The sequence below is a fragment of the Vulpes lagopus genome, chromosome 4, assembly GCF_018345385.1.
Source record: "Vulpes lagopus strain Blue_001 chromosome 4, ASM1834538v1, whole genome shotgun sequence".
Classification (NCBI taxonomy): Eukaryota; Metazoa; Chordata; class Mammalia; order Carnivora; family Canidae; genus Vulpes; species Vulpes lagopus.
The window spans coordinates 39,430,649-39,452,405 of record NC_054827.1 but is presented as its reverse complement, the minus strand read 5'-3'; the positions used below and the strand labels follow the sequence as shown (position 1 = coordinate 39,452,405).

General features: G+C 53.1%; 1 protein-coding gene across 5 annotated transcripts in view; it reads right to left on the bottom strand.

The window, feature by feature from the left end:
- The window catches only part of PTPRN2 (protein tyrosine phosphatase receptor type N2), a 723,182-nt gene that overhangs the window by 105,019 nt on the left and 596,406 nt on the right, over positions 1 to 21,757 (bottom strand). For all 5 annotated transcript variants that reach the window (XM_041753464.1, XM_041753465.1, XM_041753467.1 and 2 more), the window contains one exon: positions 3,233 to 3,445. In XM_041753464.1, the coding sequence (XP_041609398.1) occupies positions 3,233 to 3,445 (213 nt within the window). The remainder of the gene's footprint in view (positions 1 to 3,232; positions 3,446 to 21,757) is intronic.

Below are 21,757 nucleotides of genomic sequence, written 5' to 3'. Positions count from 1 at the left end.
GTGTGTAAACTAAGCTTTGAGATGCTGACTCTGTCTATGAAATAGCTTCATGCTTAGGAAGAAGAGGAAGCATGTTTAAGCGTGTTTGCACTGGGACCTAATAATGCAAATGACTCACTGTTTTGAAACAATTTTAAGAGAAGCCCACTGATCATTCTGGAACAGTCTCTTGGATGCCCTGTAACTCACCCAAAGCCACAAACCGTGAATTATGAGCACGTGGGGGCTCTGCATCGGCTGCCAGGAGCCTGGGAGGGTAAAATCTAGAAGGTGTGCATTGTCAGGGATGGCAAGGACCAGGGCCTTCCAAAGGGTCTGCTGCATGGGGGGCCTCCCCACCTGAGCTCCCTTGCAATGAGGCCATTGTTGGCTGTTCACCTGGGCACATACGGACTCTTATCCTTGGCTCCCTGGGAAGAACTCCTGCTCCAGAGGCCACCAGCCCGGAGCTCCCCCCGTCTTCACTGCTGACCAGAGCCAGGCTCCTCATGTTCTGATAAGAACACTCAGTTCCTCTATTTAAAGGGTAAGTTGATAATCTGATGTAAGTAAAACTTATTGCGTTGCCACCCACAGCTCCTCACTCCCAGGCTTTTAACCTCTGTACACAATAACCTCTGTCTTAAACATGAGAGACTCCTGACTCTAGGAAACGAACAAGGGGTAGTGGCAGGGGAGGTAGGTGGGGGGGTTGGGTGACTAGGCACTGATGGGGGGCACTTGACGGGATGAGCACTGGGTGTTACAATATATGTTGGCAAATCAAGCTCCAGTAAAAAATTATACATACCAAAAAAACCCAACCTGTCTCTTGGAAAGTTTGAGTATGAAATAACGTATGATGTTAAATTGCCAGTTTTCCTCATCACCCGGTGTCGGGAATTAACAGGAGGTTTATCCAAATCTCACTTGCATTATAGGATTAGCAGAGCGCAGAAAAGTTCAATGGTTGAAAAATGAAGAAAGCGTCAAAGCAACTTCTCCTGAGACTGTTTTTATGTCTGCAATACTTTAAAAAACCCAGACGGTGGTAGCTCTAGAAAAGCCAGGGTTAGGGTGGATGCATTCCTGAGTTAATACCTGCTCCCTTCACAAATGTAAGCACCCTCTATTTCTAGTGACACTTTTGAGAGCCTTCATCCATGACTCAGCGAAATCTAGCGGTAAAAGTCCTGAAATCCCATCCCCATTTGCTGAGTCCTGCTCTGCGGCAAGCCACAAACCCAAACAACTCAACAGCTCAAGCAGTAACATCTCCCCAGCAGAGAATCCACTTTGGGTCAAACGTCTAGAGTTAACCAGAGTTGTTCCCTAAAAGTATTTCATGGTGATTTGGAAACTAAGCCCATCAGAAAATCTTTGTAATAATTTCATTTCCAAATTTTCCTAGATTGTATTTTTAAAGCAAAAGTTTTTTCTGTGCTTTCCCCCCTCTTTTTATTAATCTGGGTGGAAGAAAAGCACACATTTCATTTATTGTCTGGATTACAGATTCTTATTAAACAAACCAGAGCTCATTATAAAATCAATATCAACTTAACCACCATGCCCCCAGGAGGAACAGCAGAAAGGTCACTCTAAGAAATTCAAACAATTTTCCTGCTGGAAGGGCATGATTTTAATTACAGATACTATTAATTAGAGCTGTCACCGGGAAGATTTTTTTTCTGTTAATTATCACAAACTCGGTTCTAAGTATGCAATTTCAACCTGCATTCTTGCCAAACTTAGTCACTTTTGCATGCAAGCCCAACCTTTCCATTCTATCAATATTTTATATTTGAATTTCAAAGTATATCAAAGGATGCCATGCTTTCTAAAAATCCACCCCTGTGTGATCTCCCGTCTCTTGCACACAGAACAGAACTGGTGTGATAATTTATTTATGTCCTGGCACAGACACAGCCTAGAAACCCCGGCATCCTACACTGATGGTCTTGCTCAATAGAATTTCTGGATAAATTCTTACTAGTTTATGTGACTTTTTTTTTTTTCTGGGCTGCTTCTTCAAACGTGATTTTTTTTTTTTTTTGCTTTGAAGCAGAGCTGTGCACTGAGGCTGAAATGCCATCTCCCACACATTCGAAGGTGCCATTTCTTTATAAGAGAAGATCCTACTGACCTGCCTTGCGACCTCCTCCAGAAAACCAGAGTTTTTCTCTATTCAGTGGTGATACCAAGAACTTTCTAACAAGGGCCAGGGGGAAGCTATCTCTTGGTCTCTTTTAAGCATAGTGATTTTATAAATTCATCCAACTCCTTTTGTGGGCCAGCGCCAGGGTGGCCAGTGGAGCAAAAGCAGCCAGCTCGGACAAGCTCTGGGGGGGCACCTGGCAAGACAGTATGGGGGGAGGGTGGTTCTAGGAAGAGCTTGGGAGCCCCCTGTGTAACTGTGATACTGAATATTCAACTTATATGTTATTGTAAAATGCGATGCATTATTTACAAGACAGACGTGCCACACATCATAATCCCCAGACTAGAAAAAAAAAAAGAATCTGGCCCAATGAGAGAAGATATTTCACAAGTATATACTGATTGAATTTTCAAAATGATAATTAAGTATTTTACCTTCCCAAATGGGAACGATGCTGATTGTTGTCACCTGACTTGTATGTGCTGTGGGCTGGCCCATTCTCATTGCTTTAGGATGTCACTAAATGTGAAGTGCATGCTACAGAACTCCCAAACATTCTGTGAGTGTTTCCCTTCTGGGCTGCACCCGCCTTCCTCACACTCTCAGGGGCTTCCGAGTTGTTTCCAGGTGTGTGTGGAATGGTCGCATGTTTCAGCACACACCCGCCACCATTGCTCTCATGGAGACGTCCTTGGTGTACTTCCCACCGCTCAGCACTGGATTGCCCAAATAATAGTGGGGGGTGGTGATGGGCCAGGTCAAAGGGTCTTTTCGTATAAGACCTGAGGAAGTTGATGATCTAAGAGACATCTTCAAATGTCTACATAACCAATTTATCTTGCAACTTTGGCATCTTTCATGAATAGTGGCCAAACTAAGATAACAGGTCATACATAATTCATGTTTTGTACTTTTTTCCACATTTCTATTGAGCAACCTGTTCTCACGACTCATGGAGACTAGCCGAGAATAGAGTAGGATTCATACAAAGCAGTAAACCTGTGGTTATAGGGTGTTTACATGAATGCTGATGAGTAGCTGCAAACTATGAATAAATGAACCGCTGGGAACAGAGGGGACAAACAGAACCCATACCTGATAGGCAGCTGTAGCATCTGGGCCAGAGTGGTCCCCTACTCCCGAAAGCTTCTCTTGCAGCCTGGAGTGGGATGTGTGGCGCAGGCAGTAGATGACACTCGAGGCCAGCAGGACCCCAACCATGGCCACCACAGAGACCAGGGTGAGCACGATGAACGGGGTCGAGTCCTCTTGCTCTGCTCCTTGTGGTAGAAACTTGAGCTTGCTTTTCTGAAGAACAAAGAGAAGGTGCATGTTAGGACCTAACAAATTAGGACCTCCTAGAGACCACCCTTCTCCGAGGAGACATAAGTGTCAGGCTCAGCCCAGCACTATGCTACCATCAGACCATTCAGAACAGCAGCCCTCAAACTAGCACACTACAGACTGCAATGTTCTCAAAAGGACCTGGAAGCATCACTTGTTTCCCTTATGGACACCATTTTTCTAACCATAACAACGTCAAGCCTTTGGCAGCTGATTTGCTGCCTTAAGTAAAAGTGCACATCCCTTCCTCTAGACAAGTGTGAGGAAAATACAGCAGTTTATCCCGAGCACACACCACAAATGTTTGGGGGGGGGGGTGCCTAGAGCACAGAAAAGTCAAGGCGCACACAGCACACAGGGGAGGCAGGTTCTCCTAAGCTTCACATCTGCATTCTTGAAGACAACTGCAGGGGGGCCGCCTCCAGAGGAACCGGCTGCCGACACCCCCACCGACCTGCCCCTGCGAGCACTCGCGGGACACAGACCCCAAGGGCACCATGCACCGAGTGCTTTTCCCTGAGGGAGCTGCAGGGCTTTTGCAACCCGAAGGTCCCGAGTTCCCTTCTCATGGTGCGGACCCTGAGGAGACCAGCCATCAGATTCCCGTTGCCCTGGGGGCAGGGGAGAGCCTCCAGGTGTGCTTCCCTAGGCTCCACCGGCGACAGGGCGACAGGTGCCTGGCGCTCCCAGTCAGCTCGACGGCAGGTGTACGGGCCACAGTCAGGGCAGGGAGGAGGGCCCCTCGGGCAGCGCGCCCTCCAGCCTTCCTGGGGACCTGAATGGAGACGTGCGCCCCGCCTCATCCCAGCTTGCTACAAGCCGAGAACAATTAGCAAACTCCTTTCCACCACCTAATTTCGCGTGGTAACAAAATGGATTTTTCCCCATGAATGCCTGGTCGGCCTGTTCATTATGTGTCTTCTATTAGTAATCTTCTGCTCCGTATCCAGCCTCCCACCCGCTCGTTCGCTCCTGTCCCCGAGTGTACACAGGGCCTCCTATGTCAGGCCGGACCATTTTTATCTTGTAATCATAAAGGCCACCAAAGCAATTATCGCCGGTCTTGACTGGAAAAGCTGGTCATTAATTAGCCTCCTTTTGCCTTCCGTGCAGCGGATTAGCTGGTGCCGGGACTGAGTTAATGGAAACGCGGGTTAAATGAGAAAAAGCGCTGGATTTTCTTGCCTGGATGCGCGGCTCCGAGGACCGCGGCGAGGCTGGCAAGCGGCGGGAGGTGCACGGAGGGGGGGCTTGGGAGAGGGGAGGGCTGGCGGGGGAAGGGAGGCGGAGGGGGAGGGCGGAGGGGGAGGGCTGGGGGGGAGGGCGGGGGCGCGGGAGGCGCGGGCAGGGCTGCCGGAGGTCTGTGTGGCGGGTCCCGCGGTAGCCCCCGGCGGGGACCCCTCCCCTCCCCCCTCTCGCTCGCCCCTCCCTCCGCGCCCGCACGGCCGCCCCCAGAAGGTGGAGGCTCCAGGAGCCGCGGACCAGCCGCCCGCCCCGCCGACCCCGTCCCCTCCGCATCCCGTCCCCGCCCGGGCAAATAAACCGCGTGGACCCCGCCCGGCGCAGCGAGGCCCAGCAGTGCCGGAGGGAGCGCGGCCGCCCGGGTCCTGGCCTCCCCGGCCCCGGTCCCCGCGCCCCGGTCCCCGCGCCCCGGCCTCCCGCTCCCCAGCTCCCCAGCTCCCGGCCCCGGCCTCGGCCCCGGCCCCTCGATGCTTCGCTCGCGTCCCCGTCCCCTGTCCCGCAGCGGCTTAGCGCCCGAGGGCGCAGCGAGGCTCGGGCCAGGGTCCCCGCCGCCGCCCCGGGTCCGCGTTCCGCGGCTGGGGTGGCCGTCCCCTCTGCGCCCCGAAAGAGGCCGGAGGCACACCTCCGTGACGGGCGTCCCCAGTAGGACGGCTCGCCCCCTCCGCCCGCGCCCCCCGCGGGCAGCCTCGCCGCGGCAGACCAGCGCGCACAACAAAGGAGGCGGCGCGGCCGAGACGGGCGTCCGAGTCCCTCCGCCCCGGCTCGGTCCGCCTGGCCGTCGCGGCGCGTCCCCCCAGCCCGCCCGGGGCAGCCCCGGGAAGTCCCCGTGTCCCCGCTTGGGCCGGGCGCCAGCGCGGGGGATGCCAACCAGGCGGGAGGACCCCTCGCGCTCACGTGGTTGCCGGCGCCCGGGACGGGGACTTCTGGGCCTTCCTGCCTGGCGGCGCGGAGCGCACACGCGGGTGCTGGCCACCCGGCCTCTGGTGGACGCTCGGTGCGCGCCCGACAGGGGACCACCGGGCCGTGGGTGCCGGGCCCGGCCGCTCACCGTGTGAGGGGCACGGGGCGGGAGGCCACGGAGACAAGTGGCAGGCGCTGCCCACACACCAACCTGGCCCGGGTCGGGGGCAACGGAGAGACCCCAGGCTGGACCTGCAGCTTGGAGGCCGCCCCGAAGCTCTTCCCACCGTGGCCGGGGCACCGACGGGTCATCGGTCGTGGTGACCCAAGATGCGCTGGGCACGCACGGGGACTGGAACAGGGCCTGCCGGCTGCCCCTTCCTCAGCGCCAGAAACTGACTCAAAGGTCAAAGAAAAATGTCAAGGAGAGCGGCGGACTGTCCCTCCTGTGGAGATCCTGCTCTCCCTCCTCCCTGCTCGCCGCCCAGCTCCCCCCCCCCCACCCCTGCGGGTCCCAGGTGCTGCTGGGGGAGGAGGGGAGGCGGGGAGGAACAGGAAGCAACCCCTCTGCCCACAGAGTCTCATTTTCTCTGGTCCCCTCTACTTCCAAGCTGTCCTGCAAAGAAGGGTGACCGTGGTCCCGGGCAGGAGGGAGGCACCCTGGCTGACATCCCGCAGCTCATGGGGGATGGCTCCTCCTGCAGCCAGGAGAGGGGTCGCTGAGGCTGCTGATGGCAGAAGCGCTGGGTGACCCAAGCATGGGCTCGGGGTGGAGGGGGGTGGGGGCTCGGAGGGTGTGAGCCAGAGGGACACCATGCACCCTCCCTCCCGTCCTGGCTGTGATGCTGAGGTCGCCAGTCCCTGCGGGGCTCGGAACCCTCCCTCCTGCCGGCCTTGGGTGCCACCGCTGGAACCAAAAGTCTCTCTTCCTTGTCCCTCCCCGCTCCCAGCCCGCACCTCAGTGGGTGCCCACCTACCTAGCGCTGAGCTGCAGGGCCCAGTGAGAGGAAAAACTGGTGCTGGTTGCTAGCCTGGTCTTAAGAATCCCGGACGAAACGAAAATTTATACAAATTTTTCAAAAAAATAAAAATTAAGGAAAGTGAACTCTCCTTTTTGGCATAGTGATTGAGCTTAAATAACTTGATTATTTTATCTCCTTTCTTTTTGTGGAAGTAAGAAAACAAACAAAACTTGGAATCCCTGCTAACCACCAGCCTGATATGTGCTGGGAAGTGAGTTTGATCCTGTCCTGCTCCAAGTGTGACCTGGGTGGAGGGGGGTGCTCAGTGCTCCCCCCTCTTTGCCCCCCTCCCAAGGCTGTGAAACTTGAATTATTTGTGCCTTCCCCAAATTTTTTCCTGGGGCTGGGCCCTGCAGAGAGCCCACGACTAATTAGAGGTATCCTGTCAGTCTTGGCTTGGAATTGAAAGAAAATAATGCTCAAATATTTATGACTTTGACATTTATAGTCAGGCATCCTTTAAAAGCGGAACACCTCCTTCTGTACAGTGGCAGAGAGGTCACACAGGAGCACCGGTAGCTGTGTACCCCAGCATGCAGGAGTTACACACACAAGCACTTAATGCTAAGTTCCAGATGCAGGAAAAGTACGATTTTAAAAAATAATCAGGAATAATGAAGTCAACTTTAGATCAGGTTATATGTATCTTGGCAGAAAACTGCAGTACAATATTGCATATTTCTTCCACTCAAACATTTCTACCTGCAACTTCTTGAGTTTAGAATATAAAATATTGCAGAAGCTGTGATTTGAGATAAATGTGACCACAGAGACAATTTGTGGAGTTGCTCTTAGAAATTAGAATCTACAGATGTTGTCCTGACCTATTTAAACTATTTTGATCTGTGCTTGTAATGTGAAGCGTGCATGGAGCTTCCTTTACATTGTCTTCTGAGCCATTTATGGCAAAATATCTTCAAAACTTTTTTTCTTTAGCTGTCCATGTGGTAAGCTTAAAAGAGAGAGGAAAAAAAAGAGAGAGAGAGAGAGAGAGAGAGAGAACATTTTATGCTCAAATGCGGTTGTGAGGACTAAGGCAGCCACACAAACACAAAACTTCACAGTAACAAATATTTATGGACCAGGAGCTACATTGAGCATGTTTCCAAGCCTGTGCCCAGTGAACAGTTAACAATAGCAGTCCCTTACCTAAGCCACTGACTTCAATTGTAAAATACACTTGTATCCAAAACTTATGGGCACAGGCATTTAATTTCATTAATATGAAACTTCTAGTCTGTGCATGTTTTCATTTGTATCATTCCTAAGGACTTGGCTTTGCAAACCAAGCCTCATGCTGTGCTCCTCTGCACTTTGGTTACTATGATTGTAATGCTCTCTTTCCCTGTAAAATTTAGAATTTGATTTTAGACACTACTAATGAGTTGCTACAACAAATCTGTCTTTGCTTTCCCAGATGAAAAATTTTAGGATTATTTGGAAATTTCAAACAGATTTACTAAGATGTATTTACTAAAATATAGTAGCTATCACTTTAAGGCTGATCAAAAATTTTAATAGTTTTTGGGCCATGGGAATGACCAAACTTAAAAATATGGGGGAGGGGGGACGGTAATGTCTTAAAATATTTTAAAAGTATTTTTTAAAGCTGTTAACTGAACTATTTTTAATTTGGAATTTGCCACAGAATTCTCATAAATGAGAGAAGTCAGGCGGAAATAATCATGTATTAATTCTCTGCATTACAAAATCTTTTCAGAAGCTATTATCAGAGCAAGAGGCATTTCGGTCTGAATCCAGGGTGGGAGAAATCCTTTGTGCAAGTGAAAGCCATTGTTCCTAGCGCAGATGAAATTGTACTTGCAAATCTGCCATTCAAGTAGCCAAAAAAAAAAAAAAAAAAAAAAAAAAAAAAGGCCTATATAGGCAAGAGAAAAGAATGCCCAAGAAATAATTATTCCTAAATGAAAATAAGAGGGGATACCCTATTTTAAAATAAGCCATTTGTTTATTTTTTTTCAGGCACAGACACAAAAATAAATATGCAAAAGATAATAAATTATCTACTTGCCATCTTTAAGCACTCCTAGGACACCAGTTTTGGGGAACTACTCTGTTTTAAGACATCAGGGAAGATTTACGATATTTATGTTTAAAGGGGGAAAACCACCGTTGTGTGAACTAATTTTTAGTAGAGCTTGATACATAGCAAATTGTCTTGGGGAGAAGAGAGAGCTACCAGCTGAGAACAGACCAGGAACGCTGGGCCCCCAGAGGAACCCTGACCCTAGCCATCTTTCCCGTTTTCCGCGGCATTCCCACCGCAGACATCACACACGGCCAACACACTCGATGTGCCCGCTCCTGCTCCGTGTTTACCGCGGGCGGGTAGTCCGCTCCCGGAGGCCTGCTCCGACGCGCGCACTGGCGCGCCTTCGCGGTCAGGTGTTTCCCAGGAGCCGAGGTCTCCAGGAAGGAGTCCTCCCAGCAAGGACCAGACCCTCTCCAGGACTGGAGTTTCGCCCATCCTCTGGCTCCGAGGCCGAGAGGCTCCAGCCAGCGTACACGGCCTGGCCCCGGGATTGGGGGGGGGGGGGTTGTTGGTGGTCAGGACCCCACCGTGGTGGAGCGCAGCTGTGCTGCAGTTTCTCTCACCTCCCCTGCCGGGTCCCTGCCGCGATCTCATTTACAGGAATCCCGCAGAGGACCAAGGGATCAGGCTGCAGGGCCCCGACGAGGGCTCCTGGGAGCCACAAGCACTCGAGGCAGGAGGCTCTCCAAGAAGTCCCCAGCCCCCTTCCCCGGGGGACAATGCCGTGGCCCAGACTCCCTGCCACAAAGCACTTGGGCCGCTGGGCACCGGGTGGTGTCCCTAATGATGCCTGCATCCTTCCACCGGGAGCCGCAGAGGCTTGCCAGGCACCTCTCCGCTGTGGCCCCTGCCCCCCGCCACGGGCAATCCTGCTCCAGCTGAGTGGGTGTGCTTGCTTGGGTGGGGGGCGTTTCCTCTTGAGTTGATAAAAAGAAATGAGTGTCCCTCCCCCTCCTGCACACAACTCAGCACCACGACGCACTTTTGCTCGCGTCTAAATTCAGGGAACGCTGGCTGGGCAGAGACCACGTGGACACACCGCACCCTGGACCCCAGGAGGAGAGGCCGCCGGTGCCCAACAGGGACGGCCACATTTGGACTTAGCCCGGGGAACTGGGAGCCAGAGTGGGAGGACGCACAGGGGCAGGGGATCAGCAGCAAGGCCGGGACAGCAGGGCCAGCACCGTGGGGCAACCAGCGCCGAGAGGGTCCTTGCTGACCCCTGCGTGTGCATTTGGGAGCCCTGGCAACTGTGCCAGAGATCCCCCAACCTTCCAGCGGGCAGTGCGGTAGGTCAGTGCACTGGTGACACAAAAGGGCAGGAGACCCTTTCAGGTCCTAAAAAGCCAGTTCCGCTGTGGTTTCCACCTCTAATTTTGGGGTCCACCTGACTCCTCCAGGGAGACTTCTCTAGAACCTCGAGGAGGCTGCAGTTCAGAACCACACAGGTAGTTAAGGCAGGCAGGCGATGATGTCCCTCCTTGAGAAGTTTCTCTCTGCAAGCACGCAGCTGCCTCACCTAGGGGTGGGAGGGGGGGTGCTGAGAAAGCGCAGGTTCTGTTTTGGGGAGGGGAGGTGGCCACACCAAGGCGAGTCTCCAACCAGCGCGGGGTTGGGGGCAGTGCTGGGGGGGCAGTGCTCAGAATATCCTGCAGTCTTACCACGGCCCCACCTGCCCATTGCTTGCTCCTCCCTGCGACCCCATCCCAAACACCCCCAACTGCACACAGGCTTGCGCACTCACGGACCCAGAGAGGCAGTGAGCAGTGCCCAAAAATGGGCTGGGAGGGAAATGCCCCCCGGTGGTGCCCCTCCATCCTGGCTGCTCTTCCCTCAGTTTCCTCTCCTCTTCCCACACCTCTGCACATCAGCATGCGCTCCCCCTACCCCCACGCCCCTCTCTCTTGACGATCTGAACGGCCCAAGTGGCTCCCAGCAAGTCCAGGAGGGAAGGCCCCAGCCAATACTGCCGGTCTCCAAGGTGCGGATGTGTGTGGGGGGACGGGACAGCTGTCACCCCCCTCCCAATCCTTGCAGCACCAACCCGGTCACCCTGGGATGTCCCACCCAGACCCACTGAGGGGGATGACCTCAGACCTCCCCTGCCAGCCAGAGCCTTTGACAGGTGTCCTGCTTTGAGTCTGAGTTAGCCCTGCACTGGGCTCTCCGACGTCCAGGTTGCCCATCCAAGCCCCCAAGCGCACCCTCCACCCTCCACAGGCTCTGGTTCCGCACACACCCCCACCCCAGCTGCCCCGCTGCCGGCCGAGCCCTCCGTGGGTCCCTCCTGCCTCCTCCCTCCTTTCCCCCAGCCCCTCTCCTTTCTCCTACAACCTCACCGGTGCCTGCGCCCCGCTCCCGAGCTCCCGGTTACCTGTAGAGGGGCCGGTGCCCGGCGCCCAAGCCGGGGAGTGGGGGGGCGTGCTCCCGGCCGATCGGCCTCGGGGCGCGGCGGCCGCGGGCAGCGGCGGCGCCATCACCACTGCCAGCCGTTTCCCTGCGCCGGAGCCACAGACGAGCGGGTCCATCCTGCTTCCGACTTCAAACTTCTCGGGAGGCCGGCGTAGACAAAGGTGCGGTGCGCTGTTGGCTCCCGCGGCGGCTGCGGCACCAGCTCCGAGCCCGCGGGCGCCGGCAGCTCTGCGCGGCCGCTCCGCTGGGCTCCGAGCGCGCCGCTCTGGCCGGCCCCGGGACAAGGCGCTCCGGGCCGGGGCGCGGCGAGGACGGGCGCGGGGCCGACGCGGGACGGTCCCCGCAGGGCCACCGGCCGCGCGCGCAGCTCCATCCAGCGCGGCCGCCGCGCCCCGCCTTATATCCGGCCCCGCGCGCACCCGGCCGGCGGCGGCGCGGCTCGCGGCCCAGCCACCGGTTGCTATAGCGATGTCCCCCCCCCCACATGTTGCTGACAGCAATTGGCTAAGGGGCCGCGGCTCTCCGAACACCCTCTCCCGCCCGAGACTATGAATGGACATCGGCTTTGTCAGTCATTCGTACATCGCCCGGGCCTTCGCCGGCTCTTTCTTTTCAGCCGTCCTCCCTCGCACCGCTCGAGTGCACTCCAAACCCGGCAAGTTCGGGGGAGCGCCCGGGGCAGAGGGGGCCGGCCAGAACCGGCAGCCCCCATGGCCTGCGACCTCTGCCCGGGAAAGGCCGGGGGTCGAGACTGCAAGGGAAGCAGTCATGGCACCGCTCTTTCGAGTTAGTTTTTCCACTTCTGCCATGGTGGGGGGCGGGGGGCAGGTGGTTGCTGTCTCTCCAAATTGAAGCAGGCTGATCACGCTGGTGAAACAGGGGAGGAAATGCCCGCCCTCCCCCTTTACTCTCAAGTGTTTAGGTCTCCAGTTCCCGCACAAAGCACCTTGCAGGCCGGGCAAGGAGTGAGAACTTGGCCACCTCTTGATCCAGGCGCACTGCAGGCCACCAGCTCCAAAAGATGGTCTGAGGCGGAGGTGAAAACCGGGAGTCCACCTGCCCTCCTGCTCCCCAGGTCAAAGGCCTGGCCTGGATCACTGCTCGTGGGCCCTGCTGGAGTCTGGGGGCATCCAGGCCCTCTGAGCTCTAGGATGGCCTCCTGCATGCAGCCACCCCACTGCCCCCCTTCTTTCCCTCCAAGCCCTGGACCCCTGTCTCAGCTACAGGTTGGGGGACCCCAGTGTGCACCTCCCGGGGCGAGCAGCCGAGCCCCTGGAGCTGAAACCCAACATCTGTGTGTATAAAGCGTTCTCAGCGGCCTACAGCTGCAGGAACAAGGGGAAGAAAGAAAGGAGTGGGGAGAGACCTTGTCACATGCAGATGACAGTCTGCGCAGGGCTCTTTAGTTTCTCCTTTTCTGGAAACCCTGGCGCCCTCCCTGTCTCCCTCTCCCATTGCCTCACCATTGTTCCTGGGCTCGGGACAGCTGGAGACGGCAGCCCCTCCTCAGCCCACAGCCGGAGACCTCCCCCCCCCAGCCACACTCCCTCCCCTCCAGGGCACACCAGACACCCTCCCTGGGCCCTGCCCTCCCCTCCCGAGCACTGCCCCCAGACCTGCCCTGCTGTCACTCTTCTCTCCAGGGTTGCCTGGACTGGGGCTCAGGGGAAGGGGTTGTACACAGATGGGAGTGGAGTCCCCACTGGCCTCTAAGAGTGTCTGAAGGACTCACTTCCAACGACCCCAGGCCTGGGTTCTGCTTTGATTTGGTATTTACAGTGGCGGAGAGCCAGCGCTCAGAGAGGGCCTGGGCTAAGAGGTGGCGCTTCCACCCCAGCCCCTGCAGGCCACTGCCAACCCGCTGGTCGAAGGGCAGGGTGGCCCAGGCTTCCAGAATGAGGTCCAGGGGAGGCGGAATGGGCAGACTTGGGCTTCTCCTGGATTCCCCTCCCACAGTGCACCCCAACCGCCTCACACATCCAGTAGGGTGGGAGGTGCCGGGAGGCCCTGGCTTCCGCAGCCTCGAGCCAGGGCAAGGCCTGCAGACCCCCAGCAAATGCCCTCGGGCCTCGGGTCTCAGCCTGCCACCCCCCCCCCCCCCCTGGGCCTCCCGGTGGTCCAATCCCGACACCTGTGCCCCGGCACTGCGCCCTGGGCAAAGACCCGAGTAGTGGTGGCTCCCGTCTCTCCTCGCTGCCCTCCTCCGGGCTGGGGCGCACCCGAGGGCCCCAGGCCTCCACGCACTTCTCCAGCCTCCGGGGCGACCCCTGGCTCGGTCCTGGGAAGGGAAGAAGGAGCGGAGGGGTTGCAGGCAGGGGCCGCGGAGGAGGTGGGAGGGGCCCCGGAAGCTCCGGCGGGGCGAGGGTGGAGGTCGGCGGAGGGGGGCCGCAGGCAGGGAAGGGAGGCCCGGAGGAGGGGACCTGTCGCCCTCAGCCTCGCTGGTAACCGGCCTCTCCATAGCAACGGCCTGCGCGCGCGCCTGTGTGTGTGTGTGTGTGTGTGTGTGTGCACGCGCGCGCGTGTGCAGAGAGCTCCTGCGCCTCCCCAGTCCTGGGTGGGGGTCTCAGAGCCGGGGCGCGGAGGACAGGGAAGGCCCCTCCAGGACCGCAGGGCCGGCCTCCAAGGTGCTGGGGACGCCGCGCGGGGCGGGGGACGGGGGTAGCGCGCCCGGGCCCCGCGCTCCGCCGAGGTCTCCGGGCCCGCCCGCCCGGCTTCGGAGCCCTGGGACATCGGGGGAGTGGCGCTGACGACGCTGCCTTCACTGGGACTCCGCGCGGCGCCTCGCGGGGCGGACTCGGGGCCCGGCGGCTGCGCCTCCATCCTAGGCCGGCGGGCTCCGCGTGCAGCCTCAGGGGCGCCCGGCCCGGCCCGCGGGCACCGAGGGGAACCCACGCCTGCTGCCTACCCGCCGAGACGCGCACAGAGGCTCCGGGAAGCCGCCGCCGCTGGGCCGTGCGCGCTGCAGGCCAGCCGGGTCCCCAGGACGCGGCCTCGGCGGCCACCCTGCGCGCGGGCCACCCCGGGCCGATAGGCGCCTCGCGTTTCTCTCCCCGCCAGCAGGTGTGAAGCCCCGGGGTGTCCACCCCCCAGTCACCGAGGTGGTGGGACCCCAGCGCCACCCCGGCTCTCCCACGGCCACAGGAGGTGCTGGCTGCGTCGTCCAGGGCTCCCGGGGTGGCCAGAGTGTGGGCGATCCCAGGAGAAGCTGGAACCAGCACAGAGCGCAGCTCAAAGCCAGATGGACTGGTCTGTGCCCTGGCAAACATGACATGACGTAATACCCGAGGAGATGGCTACACTTATTTTCTCGAGCTAGTGTTTCACTTGTCCCAAAGGTTTCACTTGCAACATCAAAGCCCCGCATTCCTGACTTAATCTGAATTTAATGACCTACCTGTCTCTCTGGAGCTCTCAGGAAGGGTGGGTGGGCAGGTGGTACCCTGTGTGGGCGTCAGGTGGACCCTGACCTCTTCACGCAGGTGTCCACAGGGACAGAGGTATATCTCCTCCCTGACCTTGGGTCTTTTTGGGTGGGCCCCCTCCCCCCTCCCCCCTCGCCTCTGCCCTCCCCTCCCCCTCTCCGCCATTCTGCCTACCTCGTCGCAGGGCTGCTGATCCCGCGCTCAGAGCTCCGCCGTAAACGGATTCCCAGGGAATTCATTAAAGGAAGTATTTGTGTTTTAGGTACTGATCTTTTTAGTTCTACTGTTTCAGAAACTGATAGATTAATCCACCAGATTTTCATTCTATTTTCCTTTATTTTAAAATCCTTTCTTATTTCCAGGGCAGGAAAAAAATGTGTCTTTTAATTCTTGAAAATACTTTAGAAAAGTGTCCTTTCAGTCATGTGAGACTAGGTTCAGCTAATATTTTGGAGGATGAATGATGTTAGCTGGTGGGTTGGTTTGCTTTTTTTTCTTTCTTTTTTTTTTTTTTGGTCATGAGAGCTTAGATCTCATTTAATAATAAATTTCAATTTTCAATTTCAGTGACATTTACAGAGAAAACTTTTAAACATGATACAAAATGTTTTTGAGAGGCATGTTGATGGAAGTCATTTATACATGATAAATGAGTACATTATTCATACAGAAGTTAGGATTGTTTGGCTGATGAATAAAAAATATAGGATATGTAAAATTCCCCAAGATCTAAAAAATGTCTAAACAATATAAATAGTTTGAAATGATTTGTTGATCCTGCTAATACCTCTTTAAAAGAGCAGTTCACATTTGTTATGTGTAGAACCTAATGTTCTGTGGTAAGTATCTCATTTTCAATTTAGGAAACACCAAAATATTATATATCACATATTTAAGTGATTAGGATAAATTTCCAATGTACTAAATTATCAAAGAAAATGTACTTTTAAAGAAAATAGGGAAAGACAGTCATGGGAAACATGATTATTATAAAGCAAAACAACACCTATTTCAGGAATTTTAAATAATATGGTTAGATAGAAAATGATAAAAAAATACCTCTGGGATACCCACTTGACTTTGGAAAATCTAAACTAATTTTGTTTAAAAAATAAAACAATAATTTGTAATGATTATATGCAAATTATATTTAAAATATTTCCGATTTGTAAATCCATTTATAAAAATGACTTTAAATTATAAAAATGAAATTAGGTTCTTTTGAATACTGTAGTTATACATATATGGTATTTTCATGCATAGTAAAATGTTAAAATAACATTTCAAAAATATCAATGAGTGAATTTTGAAAAGCAAGATGTTTTAATTGGTCAGCTTCCTAGAGAAAATAGTCATTGGCATTGTGATAATTTTAAAAAGAAGATACTTGCACAGGTTAGTATAGATGACTCTAAATTGAAATTCATTAATTGTCAATAAATAGCTGTTTACAAGGGCAATATTTGTAAAAGGGTTAGGGCACTAATGGCAAGTCCTTATTCATCATGAAAGAAGACAAATCCACTGTGGGGAGAAGGACCTGCATGCCACCCACCCCTGTGTGCTGGAAGTAGGGACAATCAAATTCACCAACTGGAGAGATTCTTTAGGATAAGCTTTTGCTGCATTTCATATGTTACCAGCCTTAAGATATTTACCCTTCACTTTAAAATTGAGAGGAATTGAGAAATAGTAAAATTATTGGTTCAAATATTTTTACTTTATTTCCAAAAAATGTGAATTCTGTACTCTAAACAGAAAAATAGTCTTTTTATTTTTTTAAATTACCAAATTACTATGGCCTTATTATTAGTTCTCGTGTTGGCTCATATTCAGATTGACCTGGAAGTTTTAAAGTCCAAAAATAGGAAGTCTTTTACAAAATAGAGGTGACACCCTCTCCAATGGCCCTAACATGAAACTATTTTATTAAAGAACAACAACAACAAAACAACAAAATGTATGCAACAAAATGCAAAAAATAAAAAAATAAAAAAAATTATGCTTGAAAGAGCCGTTAACAAATATGTAGGAATTTTTAGACTTCCTCTCTCAAACTTTGAAATGACAATTCCTGTGAGAACAAGAGAAGCTGCAGAGACTAGTGTTGCTTTTGGTAGCTCCTGGGACAGCCGGAGCTGGGCTGTTCCTGAGGCCACATGTTTGCAGACAGCTGCCCTTCAGGTTAATCTGGTGCTTAACCCCCAGGCCCTACAATCTAGAAAGCCTATCACTTTCCATCCACCTCTTTGTAAAGATCTAACCTTAGTTATTTAAAAAATAATGCTATAAAATACATATTTAAGAGTTGGTGCTCAGTGTGTGTGTGTGTGTGTGTGTGTGTGTGTGTGTAGTATGTTCACGGTTAGGTTTTATTCTTCTTTACAAAATTGAGCTAAAATTCCTTAGAGTGAATGTTTGTAGGAAAAACTCATTCTGTGAATGAGAATCTGACTTTTTTTTGCCATTATCTCCAGATGATGGGAAACAAAATACTGCCATGGAGAGTGCCCAGGTTTGTGCTATTTTTCAGCCCAAAAGCTCTTCCATGAATTCTGTCAGTTGCATGCTGCTGGTCCATATAATTGTTTGGGAAAAGTTTTTTTTTTTCCCTTAAATGGGCTTGGAGTTAAAAGTAGAACAGCAGTTCAAGTGATGTTTATTTCAATTATGTAATTCAGCTTTGTGCTGTTTACATATACTTTCAGGAATGACTCTGATGTCTGCTTTTATGTGTGAAAACAGGCTGGGGTTAAAGGAGAGAGCGGCCCTGCCTGGCGGCCCGGGCCTTGCTACCTGGAGTCTACAGAGGGGGAACCACTGTAGAGTGCTGTCCCCTGATTTTGTATCGCAAATATATGTCCATGCATTTATTTTATTTTATTTTATTTTATTTTATTTTTTTAAAAGATTTTATTTATTTATTCATGAGACACACACACACACACACACACACACACACACACACACACAGAGGCAGAGAGAGAGAGAGGCAGAGACACAGGCAGAGGGAGAAGCAGGCTCCATGCAGGGAGCCTGATATGGGACTCGATTCCAGGTCTCCAAGGCCCTGGGCTGAAGGCGGAGCTTAAACTGCTGAGCTACCAGGGCTGCCCTAGCATTTAGATCTAACGGGGCATAAGCGCTGGAAACAGCTGGACGCTTCTTATTCTAATACAACGTGGAGCAATCCAGAAGGTTCAGGGTCAGCCACCCCCCTCAAAAAAGTTCGGTAGCGGTATTTCAGAATTCCGTATGAATTCACCCATAGTTACCAAATAGCCTAGTGAATAAAAAATACTCAGCTCTTCTCTGTAGATGCTGTATGTTGGCATTTTACCAAGGATGGTACAAAATTAGCATATAATCTTAAATAGGATGCTTTAGCGTACTGAGACAGCTTTTAAAGTTTCTTATAAACCTCTCTGATATATATATATATATTTTTTTTTTTGAAAAAAATTACCAAATTACTTGGCCTTTATTATTAGTTCTCATGTTGGCTCATATTCAGATTGACCTGGAAGTTTTAAAGTCCAAAAATTTGAAGTCTTTTACAAAATAGAGGTGACACCCTCTCCATTGGCCCTAACATGAAACTATTTTATTAAAAAACAACAAAATGTATTTCAGCAAAAAATTAAAAAATTATATATATATATATATATATATATATATATATATATATATATATATATCTCCCACCATCTTTCAATTCAAACCCTTTAGGAAGTTATTCTATGTTTACTTCAGCCTTTCTCCATCCTATCTAAAATTCCCATTAAAATTGTCTGGAATATGCCCAAACAAAACTAGAAATCTAGTCTCATATTTTCTAATAATGTTTTACTTCTGGTTTCCCGCAAACTCTGTTGCTTAACTGGATCACCCCGTGCCAGCATCCTGATCTCTCTAAAATACTTGAGTATTTTACTTATATATTTTTCAGACACACAGAGAGAGCGTGCGCACAGGTTCTGGGGGGGTGGACAGGGAGAGGGAGAGAGAGAGAAGGTCCAGCACACTCCCCACTGAGCACAGAGCCCGGCACGGGGCTCGATCCCATGACCTGAGATCACAACCTGAGATCACTGCTGGAGCCCAAACCCTAAGTTGGCCACTCAAACGACCAAGCCACCAAGGCACCCCTTCTTGAGAATTTAAAACAATAAAATAAGGCCTTTAAGGAAAGATCGCTGCTGACCACTAAATATTTCTTGCAAGGCTGTTCCACAACAGCGGTGCCCCAGGGGAGGCCTGGTCTCAGCTTGCTCACTGGCACACCAGTCACTCTTCCTCCCTGCACTACTCCCCCCACCCCATGTGCACCTTGGGGTGCAGCTTCAGCTTCCCTGCCCTCTGCCCCCTGTGGGGCAGTTCCTGCTGCTCAGCAGCCTTGATGCGCTCCACCCGGCCCGCGGGGGCCCCCCCAGCTGCTGTGCCCCGAGCTGCGGCCCCCCCCACCCGCGTCCCATCTCCTCGAGCCCCCTCTGCATCCATCTGCCTACATCTGCCTATGTCCCTTCTCTCACCACCAGCTCCACAGGCCTGCCCTCCTCACACCCACAGAAGGCTGGCTGCCCTCTTTCCGCTGACTCCCCCCCACCACACGTGGTCGTGCTTCCAGAGCACCCTTGCTTCTCTGCTGCCCCTGCTGCTCTGTCCCTGAATGCAGCCCAGTCTTGGGAGCAGGGGCGCTCAGAGTCCCTCACTCACCACTCACCAAAAACCCAGCACCAGGCCCCTTGGCTGCAGAGTGTAGAACGGTCCAGGTTTGTCCTCCCCTCACATGTATGCACGCACGCCATCACACAGGTGTGTACACATATCACCTACACACCAGTGAACAGTTTACACTCCCACATACATCCCATATCAATTACATGCAGACACCATTGTGATATTTTCCCACACGCGTATGTCCCATCTCACACACTCACCATCATACAGATATATATGCTGTCAACCTAGATGTACACACATGGCATACACACACACACACACACACCTTCACGCACAGCACCTCACACACAGGCTCTCACACACATACACACGGTGTAGGGGAGATGCCACATCTGGCCTCAGGCTCCTAGGCAGGCTCAGTCCCCTTCACCCCATGAGACCCTCCAAGCTTCCCCGTAAAGTAATAATAATCCTGCTTGAGTAACAATTCACAGTAATAATTGTGTTTGAAAAAAGACAGTTGGCTTTTGTTCTTTTTATCAGTTCCACACACCTGTGGTTTTAAAAATGGGTCTCTGCAGAATGAGTGCAACATGTGCACACCAGTGCCATCCACTCTAGGTCACTGGCCCCCTGTGGCCCTGCCCTGCTGAGCCCGTCCACGTGGTGACCACGGCCAGTCCCTGTCTCTGGGAGGGGTGCGTGTCCATGAGACGAGGATGGGGTGTCCGCAGGGGATCCAAGGGGCCCTTACTCTGGGAGCTGTTATTTTGGAATAGGACTGGTCCTGGGAGATGGCTGCTGATGGAACTCTTTGTGGAAAGCCTTAAACTAAAATTAAGGAAAAGAATGTAACTGCTTTTACACCCTGAATATATCCCAGAAAGTCTGGAAAACTGAGGAAACACAAAATACTCGTGAGTCCAGCCTGTGGCAAAGCCACCTGGGTGGCTCAGGGATTGATCGTGGGGTCCTGGAATCGAGTCTCACATCAGGCTCCCTGCCTGGAGCCTGCTCCTCCCTCTGCCTGTGTCTCTGCCTCTCTCTGTGTCTCTGATGAATCAATCAATCAATGAATCTTTAAAAAAATAAAAATACGAAGAGAATGAACAACCCCTGATAAAGGGAGTGTGCATTTGTGTTGGAGGGTCTGACGGCTGCTCAGGGAGGGGCTCCATCTGGGGACTTCCTGGCTCCTGGCACTGCTGGCCCACAGTCCCTCTGCTGGGAGCGCAGGCGGAGCAGTCAGTTCTCAGGTTGTCCCATCTGTCTGCCTACTGGCACCTCTTGGGAAGGCAGAGGACCAGGCGGGATGCAGTCAGGCGCTCTGCGGCGATCTCCAGGTCCTGTGGCTGAAGGGACCCATTTTGTCCTTTTGTCCTTTCCAGTGCAGACTCAGGGTCCTTCAGAACTGAGACATGTGCCTACTAGAGTGCTCCTCATGCACCTGGAGACCACCTAGGACTGCCCAGCCCTCCCCATGCACCTGGAGACCACTTAGGATGGCCTGGCTCTCCCCACATGCCCCTGGAGACCACCTAGGATGGCCCCCCCCCATGCACCTGGAGACTACCTAGCACAGCACAGCCTCCCATAGCCCCTGGAGACCACCTAGGATGGCCTGGCCCTCCCCATGCACCTGGAGACCACCTAGCATGGCCCTCTCTCCCTCCCCCATGGTCCTGGAGACCACCTAGGACGGCCCAGCCGTCCCAATGCACCTGGAGACCATCTAGGACGGCCTGGTCCCTACCCCCCCCATGGCCCTGGAGACCACCTAGGATGGCCTGGCCCTTCCCACACAGCCATGGAGACCACCTAGCATGGCCTGCCCCCCCCACCGCCACAGCCCTGGAGACCACCTAGGATGACCTGACCCTCCCCATGCATCTGGAGACCACCTAGGATGGCCTAGGATGGCCCACTCTCCCCACACAGCCCTGGGGACCACCTAGGATGGCCTGGTCCCCCAACACGCCCCTGGAGACCACCTAGGACAGCCCGGCCCTCCCCATACACCCCTAGAGACCACCTAGGATGGCCTGCCTCTCCCCGCCACACCCCTGGAGACTGCCGCCGAGGCAGCCGTGGTTCAAGAGTGGCTGAAAACCCCCCGGGGTCATCCATGAGCCCAGAGCACCCATGCCCCATGCCCCAACAGCTCTCAGCTGAGCCTGGACCGCTCATGGTCTTTGCTCCACGTCTGACGTGGCCGCAGCTGGCCCAGGCCCCCTGTGCTCAAAACTGTGCAAAGCCGCAGGACAGAGTCAGCTCTCTCCTGTTGCACGTTTTACAGCAAGTCAGTCTACATTTAAAGGTGGCTGTGATGGGTAATTCTCTCTGTGGGACTTTTTTCACTGAGGCTCATAAACCAAACAATGCAATATAATCACCCGTAGGCATATAATTCCTCTATCCTTTATATCAGACATAATATGGGTCCTGGTCACAACTTAATGACAAACCAAGTGCAGCTCAGTAGAAGTTATCATTAAGACCTGGAAACATTTTTCCATCAACTTTGCTTTACCAGCGCCTGGAT